We start from the raw sequence: 12,987 nt of genomic DNA, 5'->3' as shown, positions 1-12,987 counted from the left end.
GGATTAATATATTCAAACATCTATTGGTTTGACCCAAATTTTATTCATGAACTAAACTATTTCTTCCAAGTAACCGTCACAATTGATCCAAATAATGTTCAACTTCAGCCACTCCAGTTTTAAAATAAAACTACTGGCAATGTTAGGAAATAAAGTTATAGCTTTATTAAGCAGTGTTCAGAACTGTTGGCCAACCTGTACCCATACATATTTGATCATTGCAACGAGTGTACGGCACGCGTACATTATTTCAATTTGATTAATGCAGGTACACTGACAGTTTAGGACAAAGTTCGTCTTCCAGGAACAGGTGCAATTCTATGGCAGGCTTTACACCTGCTGGTTTACAGCCTTACCTCATTTACTGAGTTTAAATTATTGAATATATTGTTCCTTCCTTTTATTGTAAAGTTTAACTGAAGGGCGCAGTTCTTCTCTTGTACCTTAACAGATCTTCTTTACATATGAATGTCTCCAACATTTTGTTTCATGTATTTTTAACAGTAAACTTTGCAGCAAAGGCATGATTGGACCAAACTTTACTTTAAGTGACAAAACTATTTCGACAGGATTTATGTTGGGTTGATCTGATCATGCAGGAAGGCTGAACCCAACGGCGTTATCATTTTGCTGTGATCTGTATTGAACTTCCAAAAATTATCTGCTGAATCCATTTATGTTCCTGCACATTCTAAATTAGGAAGAGTGATTACTCGCAAAGCAACAAAAACAAATTACACAAAATTGATTTACAAGTCCACATTTTATTAAAAAAATATATTTTCATTTCACATGAAACAAAGCTTTTCAAAAAATGCCGAATCCATTTCATTCTTCTTATAACTTGGTGACTGAGTGCCTGAGCCTACGTATTTTATACCCTGGACTAACATGTCATACTATAAAACATGCAACAGTATTTAGGATGTGACCTTAATCTGCCTAATAAAGGGTTTGGCGAAAACATTGTAAAACATATTTCAAGTGTTGTGGATTGTTCTGCTTTTCTATACTGCGTACCAGCTGATGATTTCGCTGTGCAGTATTTTTAAAGTGCAACAAACCATTGAGTGAGCAAGAATGAAATCATCACTTGAAATTTACAAAAATAAATGATTTTACACTCTGCAGCTGGTGTCAAAGTTCGTGAGGTTTCAGCCTAACTGGCTTTCCGCGCCATCGGAGCACGTGAGAGATCTGACAAGTGTTCTGAGCGTTGGTAGGCCATACTCTCTGCCTGTGCCTCCTCCCAGTCGCTGAAATGAGAGTGAGGAGAAGATTCTCCATCACTCCGACTAGAAGTCACTTTACTTTCATTTCTGGTCGATTTGCAAGGAGACAGTAACTTCAAGCGCTGAGCTGCAGGTCTTGTGTCCCCAGTACTGTCGGAAAGAACCTTTGGAGGGCCATCAGGGATGTTAGGAGAACATGCACCAACTGGGGTTTGCAAACTGCAGCATTTCGTAGGACAGAGTTTATTGGTCGCGACTTTAACATTTGGGCAGTCGGATAGCGAACTGCCAGCACCTAGGTTCTGCTGGCTCACATTCTGCAGAAGTTCAGTCAATTCTGCTATATAGATCTGCGCCATCTGCAGTGTTTCGTATTTGGAAAGTTTCTTGTCATTGTCAAAAGCTGGAATGACATTCCGTAGCTCATCAAACGCGTGATTCAATCCATGCATCCTCTTCCTTTCGCGTGCATTTGCGGCGAGTCGTCGATGCTTGGGTGGTTCCGCCAATTGCTTGCTTGTCGCTTTTACCTGGCCTTTCACCCCGCAAAACTCACCGGCTTGCACTGCAGCCTGTGGGGGCAGTTTGGGGATGATGCTGGCCAGTGCTCCCTGCGAGACCTGCTGGTGACAGCGAGGCGCGATGCTTCCCGCGGGTGAGCAGTAGGGGTGAGGAAAGTGTGGACAGCTTGCCGGAAAAGCAGGCGAGAGCCAAGCGCATGGCTCGGCGCTGGCGAAGCGTGCGGCGTTGGCTGGATCACTGGGTGACACCTCGCCGGGATCTGGCGGCGACTCTTGCAGTAGCCAGCGCGCAGCGGCCAGTTTCCGAAGGTGGGACATGTCGAGCGTGGAGGGTGGGGGCGGGCGGGCAGGCGGGGGGCGTAGGGGTGTTTGGCAGGACAGCTCAGCCGAGTGGAACTGAAGCGCAGGCGCTGAGCGAGTGGATCTACAGGCGCCGGGAGGAGGGCGGCTTCTATAAACCCCCGGACCCACCCCCAATGCCGCAAATCGACCAATCAGCTCCGACGCGTGCTCCTGACCAATCAGCGGCGTCGGTGCTGGGTCTGGCGCGCGTCTGTCGCGTGCGGGCGGCCAATCAGAGCCGGCCCTCCTGATGAATATATTAGGGGGCGGTCCCTCACACATGACCCCACCCCTAGCCCTGGGCAGCGAGCACGCGCAGTGCAGGGCGCGACACCCGGCGCTTGGCGCGTGTCTGTCCCTTCCCCATGTCATTCCCAGATCTTCGCTCCTGCAGGAGATATTGTTTTGCTTCTCTTTACATTCCCACAAAACTAGTGGCACCCCCACCATTTATTGTACAGTCCACTGGACTCAACCAGCATATTTTGTTTTGGCTTCATACCTCAACTGGACCCCAACTTACTACATAGCCAGAGCGACCACTCGTTTTTCAGATGACTTTCAACCAATATCAGAAGAGCGCAATTTTCCCTTGTCAGCAAGAAATGATTATGCGAGATATATGAATGGGTCCGGTTAGGGCATAATATTCACTATAAAACAAAAGCAAACTACTGCGGATGCTGGGAATCTGAAATAAAAACAGAACGTGTTGAATAAACATAATAGGTTGGCAATTCCTGTGGGGAGAGAAACAAAATTTAACGTTACGAGTCCGATATGAGTCTTCCTTGGAACTGAATCAATTTGCAAAACATGCAACAAATCTTCCACTTGTGTCCAGTAGTCGAAACCCCTTGCTTGATTCCAGCCGTGGTAGTGATCATCCGAAAAAAGAAGCAGTCACATACAATACTGAGAATGTCCAATCCACACAGCGAGGCGAAATGCAATATTCGTGGAATTGAGAAAGGGAATAGCGAAAGGGGCGTCGATAGGGACTTCGGTATATGAGTTTGCATGGAAAGGATTTCTGAAATTGCTCGCTACAATTTAATAACTTGCATGCCCATATTCGCTTATAATGCACTATAACGTATGCTGTCGAATTGTTCGCAGTAAATATTGTGTTTATATATGGATGTATGCGAGCGTTTGTTTCCAAGTGCTGTTATTGTGAAGATTGCCCTTTTTTCGTCAGTTCACCTACTCTTTGAAGATGTATTATTTTTGAAGAGTTTCCTTGTTTACCTTCTTGTTCAATTGAAACCTTTGATAAAATCCAAAACTCTGGATCATGAATCAAATGAAGCTGAAATATAGCGTTGGCATCGGCAAACTCTTCAAATACCACATCAACTACGTTTTAATCTTTTTGAATACAATATATAATATATTGTCATTAAAGTCGTTAGGCGGCTCACAGTTTAATATAATTTTTAGTAATTTAGCTGTATTATTTACATGAGTCACCATTAACAATTTCATAGATAACTGTTAATATCCTCAATATTCTAACTGAAGAACATGTTATATACTTGAATAACCATAGATATAATTATCCTAAATTGTATATAGTGTAGGCACAAGTAAAACGCGTTATCGCTGTCTAGCTTAAGCAAACATGCAACCTTTCACAAGTAACTGAATGGTTTTCGGCTCAATAATTGTAAGGATCTTGCGGTCAGGAGCGAAGCAACGACGTTCAATGCAGATGTCAAAGAAAGGAAAGAATAAAGACCTAGTTACCTCCGCCGTACAACTTTCTTTTTCACCAAAGGCAGCCTCAATCTGGTGCGAAGTCAACAGGATCTCCAAGTGTCCGGCAGTAGCGCTGCAGCAAGCAGACACAGTCAATCACACTGACACATTTCCAGGGCCAGAAACGAGAAAATTAAAAAGTTGGCAGCTCCAATATTCATTTATATTTTCAGGTAGCGAAATGATAACTGGATTAGGATAGATCTCAAATATGATAAACAGACTCTAGCTTTATTTTAGTACGGAATTATTTTATAAAATAGATTAATTTAACCCTCCGATTTAAGGGCCACGAGGGAATTATGAATATAACACTTTAAAAAATAAAATCCCAGTTACGTTTCAATCAATAATGTTAACAATGTTTTTACAGTGAGACTACCCATACAAGAGTGGACGTATTCATCAGTTCATTGGGAGAAGCGTTTTGTTGGAAACTCACATTTTCCTACGTGGAGCACAACCTCTGACAGTTCATTCTGGATTTTCATGCTATTGTGTTCATGTACAAACTAAAGTTGCTGCCAGTTTCATGGATGACGGCAAATCCTGATAGAGTTGCTTCTCAGGGGCAACTAGGAACGGGAAATATTGACCCAGCCAACGACGTACATGCCCCACGAGTGAATTTTTAAAAATAGGAAAGTCGGAGCTATTTTAGTTTGCTTATTGCGCATATGTTCTACACACGTCATTTCTACCAAGACAGTTAATAATATTTAATTATAAAAAATGATTTTCCTTTGGTCAAATCTCAAAACGATCAACCAGAACCTTATTCCAATTTACTTTAAATTGTTTTGTTTTCAATTTGAAATCTAACTCTCCTTGGTTTAAATCTGTCAATTTTGGCAATTTAATTAAGCCTTGTGTTTGGTATTTTCTTGCTCTGATACTTAATTTCAACCTCTAATTCACATAGTTCTATGAACAAGAAAAGGACAAATTTTAATCAATAGGTTAGCAATTTATGTGAAAACATTCTGACTTAGCAAGACTTATACACTTAATGGTAAGGTGCTAGGGAGTGTTGCTGAACAAAACGACCTTGGAGTGCAGGCTCATAGCTCCTTGAAAGTGGAGTCTCAGGTAGATAGGATAGTGAAGAAGGCGTTTGGTATGCTTTCCTTTATTGGTCAGAGTATTGAGTACAGGAGTTGGGAGGTCATGCTGTGGCTGTACAGGACATTGGTTAGGCCACTGTTGGAATATTGCATGCAATTCTGGTCTCCTTCCTATCGGAAAGATGTTGTAAAACTTGAAAGGGTTCAGAAAAGATTTACAAGGATATTGCCAGGGTTGGAGGATCTGAGCTACAGGGAGGGGCTGAACAGGCTGGGGCTGTTTTCCTTGGAGCGTCGGAGGCTGAGGGGTGACCTTATAGAGATTGACAAAATTATGAGGGGCATGGATAGGATAAATAGACAAAGTCTTTTCCCTGGGGTCGGGGAGTCCAGAACTAGAGGATATAGGTTTAGGGTGAGAGGGGAAAGATATAAAATAGACTTAAGGGGCAACTTTTTCATGCAGAGGGTGGTATGTGTATGGAAAGAGCTGCCAGAGGATGTGGAGGCTGGTATAATTGCAACATTTAAGAGGCATTTGGATGGGTATATGAATAGGAAGGGTTTGGAGGGATATGGGCCGGGTGCTGGCAGGTGGGACTAGATTGGGTTGGGATATCTGGTCGGCATGGACGGGTTGGACCGAAGGGTCTGTTTCCATGCTGTACATCCCTATGACTCTATGACTCTAATTGCTGCAGAAGTATGGCATTAAAAAAGACCATATGTTACTTTGTGGTATTAGTGGATTTGAAGTTTTCTGGCTGTACATCCTTCATACAAAAAATCTTTCTGTTCGAAAGCAGAAGAGTTTAACAACAGTGGTATAAATAAGGACACCCCCAAGGTGTACACAAATTGGCAAACTAAACTGTTGACACTTTTTACATATTTTAGTTCTTAATCTGCAGTTGATCACACAATCATAAAACGAAGTTGGTTAACCATTTACCTAACTCATAAATTTCCAAAAAAAGTATCTATTCATGCAATTATACACCTGGTGCGATTATGTATAAACTACCTTGCTGCATTTTATTAGATATTGACATTCAAAACTTTAACATTGTTATTGTCCTAGTCACAGGCTGAGCCATATATTTCTTGAAAAGTCAACCATTGAGCAAACAGTTTTGTGTTTTTTTAAAGCAAAATAGCTGTGTAATAAAAAAGTAAGAAAATCAACAGTAATAAGTTTAATATCAGATTTATTTTTAATGCAATCTTCACACTCAAAATACTCTTTCACTTTTAATAGGTTTGTCTGATATTTGATAACTGACAATTGCATTAGATGTTAGTACCTGATCTCATTAACTAAGCACATGTGCAATCATTAAAATATATTGCTAAAAAATAACTTAGTCCATAAATAGAGTTACACGTACTGAGTGAAGTAAGCATATACACTTCAAAATGTTAACAAATTACAATAAACTCTGGAACAATTTAATTCTACTATAACTAAAACAAGGCAGAATTCTAATGTGCCAAGTCATTTTGTAATATTTCCTGTAATATATCTTTATTGATGCAAGAAAATTTCAATAAGAGCAGAGCATTTTTACCATTTTAGGATTGACTGCCACGAGGGGTCATAGTTTTAAGGTGTTAAGAGGTAGGTAAGGAGGAGGTGTTAGAGGTAGATTCTTTACACAGAGAGTTGTGAACACATGGAATGCGTTGACAATGGTGGTGGTGGAAGCAGGGTCATTAGGGACATTTAAGCATGCACATGGACAGCAGTGAATTGATGGGTGTGTAGGTTAGGTTATTATATTTTAGATTAGGATTAATCTTCGGCACAACATTGTGGTCCGAAGGGCCTGTTCTGTGCTGCACTTTTCTATGCTCTATAAAACTGATTTAAATGTAACATTTTGTGACATCATTCAATTTTCTGAGGATTTGGCACATTAATTATTGAGGGAAAAAATGTGAGGACTGCAGATACTGGAGATCAGAGCGGAAAATGTGTTGCTGGAAAAGTGCAGCAGGTCAGGCAGCATCCAAGGAGCAGGAGAATCGATATTTTGGGCATGAGCCCTTCTTCAGGATTCCTGAAGAAGGACTCAAGCTCGAAACATCAATTCTCCTGCTCCTTGGATGCTGCCTGACCTGCTGCGCTTTTCCAGCAATACATTTTCAACATTAATTATTGAGACAATAACAAATCTCTGGGAGGGATTATAAGGAAATTGCTTAATGAGTTATTCAAATTATAGGAAGTGACATAAATAAAGGAAAAGAAAGACTGATTTAACAAACTCAAAAGAAACAGAAAGAATAATGTATTTTTGTCATCAAATGAAACTTACTATACCATTAAAGAGAAGTTTATACTAGTTTGGATAAACCCTACCTTTTCTGTGGAGTTATTGAAAATAAATTCGGTAAACTTTATACTGTTAAAAATTATTTGAAAGGTGATATGTCAAGATGCCACATCCAGGAAGACTTCAGAGTAATAAAACATTTTGACCACCAACTGTCAGATTTTTTTTATTTGACAACCTATGTGCAGTGCCTGAAGTTACACTCCGGTTTACACAAATAATGATAATTATCGTTAACCTCATTGGCCTGAATTTTATGCTTCCTTTCTGGCAAGTTTGAAGTTGTGGATGACTACAAATCCATCAGGTTTTCCTTTTTCTACCTATCTAACTCCCAGCCTGTCTGAAGCTTTACAAAGGGAGGAAGAGGCATTAGGTGTCTGGCCCATACGCCTGTTGTGGGGTGGAGAAACCCATTTCATGTCAGAAGCCTGGTAACTTTAGCTGTGCAAGCTGGCATTGGGCAAGAAGTACATACATATACACAAATCATTGAAGGTGGAATGGCAGAATAAGAAGAGGTTAAAATGTCATTGGGATCCGGGGTTTTATGTAAAGTAATACAGAGTACATGAGCAAGTAACTTATAATAAACTTTTATAATGCAACACAGGAATTTCTTATCAACTGATGTACTCTGCCCAGTTCTGAAACTTCATTTTAGTAAGTAAATTAAACTTTTGGGAGAGTGCAGGAAATATTTTCATGAATTGTTCGAAGGATGAGGGATTCCAAATTCATGTATAGCTTGCAGAAAATTGAGAAGAGGTTTTTGTCCAGTGAGTGGTTAGAATCGTGAATTCTGTGCCTTATAATATAAAGGTAGAGTTAATCATGGGTCTCAAAAGGGCATTGGATAAACACTTGAAAAACAATTGCAGATCACTGGAAAAATGGCGGAATACAAAGGGCCATTCATGGCTGACACTCATACAGATCACTGAGGAGACATAACTGCCACAAGCTAACATTACAGTCACTAAGCTGGAGAAAGTCATCACTTCAAGAGTTGATAAGTTTGAGTTTGTTAACTTGTAGCTTTGTAACATTTAAATATGCATTTCAATGCATTATAAATAGCTAGGGTCATTTGCAAGGAGGAGTTGCTCATGTAGAAAAACAATGTTGGTATGTTGTGGTACATCCTTGTGGTAATCGAAACAAATAACTCCCCAATCTTATTTACCATATTCTGCACATTAATTTACATACACTGTAACTGTCATGTTGACTCCATTCATTTCCCACTTACACTGAATTCACCTATTATTTTGCTATTTCTAAGCTAATGTCAGCTGTATCTTCAAGTATTTTATGAATCCTGGCATTTTCCTTTTATTATTTCTTGATTCTGACACCCTGACCAAGTTTGCTTAAAGGTTTTGCAACAATGCTAGCCAACTGCCCTGTCAGGAACTTCATCACAATTCTGGCAGATACAACCTAACTAGCTTGTACAGGTGTCATCCTCCTGCAAGTCAGTCTCAGAGTTCTAGGAACTTAAAGACCATCCTCCTGTGTCATCTTTCTAGCCACACATCCATCTGTCTTATTTCTGTGTGCATTTGCACGTGTACTGGGAATAATCTGGAGATTACTACATTTGCGATTCTGCTTGCTACTGTTCTACTTAAATTCCTAAATTCTTGGTGCAGACCCAGATCCCCTTTTCCCCTTTCCAATCTAAGTCATTGATACCAACATGAACTATGGCCTCTGCATTTCCCCTTCCCCCAGAAGAATGACCTGCAGCTGCTCTGTGATAATCTTGATTTTGGAAGCACGGAGGTGGTATATCATCTTGGAAGCACATTGATGGCCAAAGAAATGCTTGTCTGTTCTCTTAATTAAGGAATTCCCTCTGACTATCACTCCTCCTTTCTTCCTCTTCCTTCTCTCTGATACAGCTGAGGCGTTTATGGTGCCATAAACGTAGCTCTGACTACACTCCCTTGAAGACTGACACCCTCACCACTTTCCAAAAATGGAAAACCAATTTGTGAGCGGTCTCCCAGAGATCTCTGCACTAACCTTGTTTTCCTTGGCCTGCCTGGTGGCCACCCATTCCTTTTCTTCCTCCACGCCCTTGAGCTGCAGTGAGACCACCTCTCTGAACTATCCATGTAACTCCGAGCCTCATCGCTGTGCTCAAGTGTCTTCAGCTGCTACCCGAGTTTCAATATCACATGCCAGGTTTGTGACTTGCTGTACATTATAAGCCATGTGTTCCACTCAAGACATCTGTATGGCTATTCTTAAACTTGGACTTACTTAATCTCACTTAGTCTTAAACTTAATTCTCTGGCATTAACTTTAATCTACTTCTCCCTTGCCTAGTTTGCTCATTTAAATTACTTTATTATGCTGGCCCTGACTTTCACTTATTCCTGTTGATTGTCAGTTAATATCAAAAAGTATACTTTTCTAATCATGAACCAATGAACCCAGTAATTCTATGTACTGGGCTGTTTGATTTATTTCTCCAAGTAGGTGTTCTCCTTGAGCTACAGCTGCTAAACCAGGCCTCTTCTCATGAAGTGATGAAGAGCAGGGGCCCCAATTCTTCGGCCTCAATTTATTCTCTGCTGCCTCCTCTCTTGCTACCCTACTGACTATAAAGTCTGGAGAGGACTCAAATGAAAACATCATAGGGGCAGCCTGGAGAAAAAATGTCTTGGTCTTGTACAACAAAATGTTTGGTACATTGAGAAACATGCCAGAAACCTTACTTTCTGTCAGAGAGCTTGGAGAGGTACAGCATTATCCTGATACTCGGCTTGGAGCTCATCCTTTCTAGCATCAAAGTAGTGGCCAGTTTCATTCACTTTCTTGTGGACCCAAACATGGTGGTCTATGTTGTAACTTTCATCAGCACAAAAAAAAGCAGCTAACCAATGTCTGATTTTCAAACTGAAATATCATGGCTGTGAATTACAATGTGCAAAGGATGTTGCAGCAGTGCAGACATCTGTCCACCAACAGTTTATGAGGATTGCAGAGAAGCTGCGTGAGGAGAGTGACAGAGGCATCATGAAACATCAACCTGGTATTCCTTCTGAAGAAGACAGCATTTATCTTCTGAGCTACTCTGCCAGTAGCCTTGCTGTCACCTCTCAGCCAGTGCAGACTGTTGTTGCCCAGGCTGTGATGGTGCAGTCAGCAGCCAGGCATTCGAGATCTGAGACTGCTCAAAATATCCTCCAAGGGCACCTGCATTCTCTTCTACTGTAGACAGGCCCTAAGAGAAGGCCACTTTGTTGACTTCTGCATGTATTATTTCTAAGTTCATTCTGGAATATTTAATTTGTGTTGGGTTTTTTTACAGTGTTGCCAAAGGGATGTTTTAATATTCAGTGACAGAGCCAAGGTAAGATGTAGTATTGTCGGTAAATGGGAAATTGGGGACTGTTTTTACTAGTCTCAGCCTCAAATGAGCACTTCTTGAACAGCCCATGTTAAAGGGGTTGTATAAGTTGCCTCCTATTATCCTTATCCTCCATCTCCTTCTGCTTCTGCTCAACTACTTGCTGTATAGTTGTTGGAAAATGTTGTGTCTTCTGATGGTGAAGCTGTGCAGCTTACAGCAAACCACCATGAATTTGGAAATCCACTCAGCATCTGCAGAACACTGCTGCCAATGAAAGTATTGTTGCAGTTCACCAATAATCTGCTTCATCATATTTTGTCTGTTTGCATGGCTTTCATTGTATGCATGCTGTGCATATGAGCATCTGTTTCTTATCAGATTTATCAGCCATTTGAAAGAAAAACAGAAATTGCTGGAGAAACTCAGCAGGTCTGGCAACATCTGTAGAGAGAAAGCAGAGTTTTCATGTCCAGTGATCCTTATTCAGAACTGATTGCATCTGGTATGTATGATGAAGATGGGGTGAGCGAAGACATAAAGAGCAAACGACAGATGGAGATAGAGCCCAGAGAGAGAACAGCAGGAATTGGTATTGGAAAAGCACAGCAGGTCAGGCGGCATCTGAAGAGCAGCAGAATTGATGTTTCAGGCATCAGAAATCAGGAGGTGGAGGGCGTGGATGGTGTCTTGAATGTAAGTGAGGAATTCCTGGACTGAGGGTGACAGGATGATGTCAAAGTATGAGGAGATAAGTTTGGTGGGCAGGAGCAGGCCGAGATGATGGGTCAACTGGGGCAATGAGGTTTGTGAGTGTTGGGTAGGAGGTAGAATGGGCAGTGGGGGTTCCCGCACTATGAGGTTGGAGGCTGCTTGATGCCTGGAGGAAGAACGCCTCATCTTGTGGCTTTGGACCCTCTGACCACATGGGATCAATGTGGATTTCACCAGTTTCTTCATTTCCTCTCCCCCCAACTTATCCCAGATCCAACCCTCCAACTTGGCACTGCCCTCTTGAACTGTCCTACCTGTCCATCTGCCTTCCCACCTATCCGTTCCACACTTGTTTCTGACCTAGCAACGTCACCCCCACTTTCATCTACCTATCGCATTCCAAGCTATCCCACTCCCCTCCCATTTATCTTTCAGCTCCTTGGGCCACAATCCTCATTCTTGATGATGGGTTTATGCTCGAAACATTAGTTCTCCTGCTTCTCAGATGTTGCCTGACCTGCTGTGCTTTTCCAGCACTACACTCTCGACTCTGATCTCCAGCATCTGCAGTCTACATGTTCACTGGAATGGGTAATGGGTAGCTGGAAGACTCAACAGCTGCTAATGGAGACCATTAGTAGCTGACAATGGGTCGGTTGTTGTAGCAGCCCATGTGATAACAAGGCCTGGTGTGTGGGGATTGAGAGAAGGATATGGGAGAATGTGCTCAGGCTCTAAAATTACTGAACTCATATTAAGCCCTGAAGGCTGCAGAGTCCCCAAGTGGAAAGTGAGATTACTGTACTTCCAGCTTGCACTGAGCTTCACTGGAGCACTACAGCAAGTCCAAGACAGAAATGTTAGTCAAGGAACATGATAGTGTGTTGAAGTCAAAGATCGTTGTGCTGGAAAAGCACAGCCGGTTAGGCAGCATCTGAGGAGCATAAGAAGCAACATTTTGAGCATAAGCCCTTCATCAGGAATGAGGCTCGTGGCCCAAGCGGCTGAAAGATAAATGGGAGAGGGGTGGGGCTGGGGGAAGATAGCTGGGAATGTGATAGGTCGATGAAGGTAGGGGTGAAGGTGTTTGGTTGGAGAGAAGGGTGGAGCAGACTGGTGGGAAGGAATGGACGCGTAGCACATTTCAAGAAGGCAGTGCTGAATTGGAAGGTTGGATCTGGGATAAGCTGGGAAGAGGGGAAATGAGGAAACTGGTGAAATCCACATTGATTCTATGGAAGATGAAGTGTTCTTCTACCAGGCATCAGCTAGCCTCCCTCCTCATAGTCCGGGAACTCCACACCGTCCGGTTCTACCTCCTACCCAAAATTCACAAGCCTCACTGCCCTGGTTGGCCCATCATCTTGGCCAGTTTCTGCCCCACTGAACTTATCGCCACATACCTTGACACCATCCTGTCCCTTTTGGTCCAGGAACTCCTCACCTACGTTCAAGGCATCACACAAGTCTGCCACCTCCTCCAGGACCTTTGTCTCCCAGGCCTAAATGCCTCATCTTTACCATGGACATCTGGTCTCTGTACACATCCATCCACCATGACGAAGGCCTCCAAGCCCTCCGTTTCTTCCTCTCACACCGACCCAACCAGTACCCTTCCACTGACACTCTCATTCGATTGGCTGAATTGGTCCT

At 42.1% G+C, this 12,987-nt stretch overlaps 1 protein-coding gene across 1 annotated transcript; it reads right to left on the bottom strand.

The window, feature by feature from the left end:
• Positions 1-750: 750 nt before the first annotated feature.
• Positions 751-2,090, bottom strand: atoh1b (atonal bHLH transcription factor 1b). The gene has a single exon (XM_043704167.2). It carries the CDS (start codon positions 2,069-2,071, stop codon positions 1,160-1,162), a length of 912 nt encoding a protein of 303 aa, XP_043560102.2. The 5' UTR covers positions 2,072-2,090; the 3' UTR covers positions 751-1,159.
• Positions 2,091-12,987: the final 10,897 nt, after the last annotated feature.

Source organism: Chiloscyllium plagiosum, unplaced genomic scaffold (assembly GCF_037043375.1).
Source record: "Chiloscyllium plagiosum isolate Xiang-an unplaced genomic scaffold, Cpla_swu_hap1 HiC_scaffold_16, whole genome shotgun sequence".
In the NCBI taxonomy this organism is placed as follows: domain Eukaryota; kingdom Metazoa; phylum Chordata; class Chondrichthyes; order Orectolobiformes; family Hemiscylliidae; genus Chiloscyllium; species Chiloscyllium plagiosum.
This window is presented reverse-complemented; position numbering and strand designations above follow the sequence as displayed.

What these genes read in the sequence shown, in the direction of transcription:
- atoh1b (XM_043704167.2), bottom strand. Translation starts at nt 2,071, where the DNA reads ATGTCCCACCTTCGGAAACTGGCCGCTGCGCGCTGGCTACTGCAAGAG.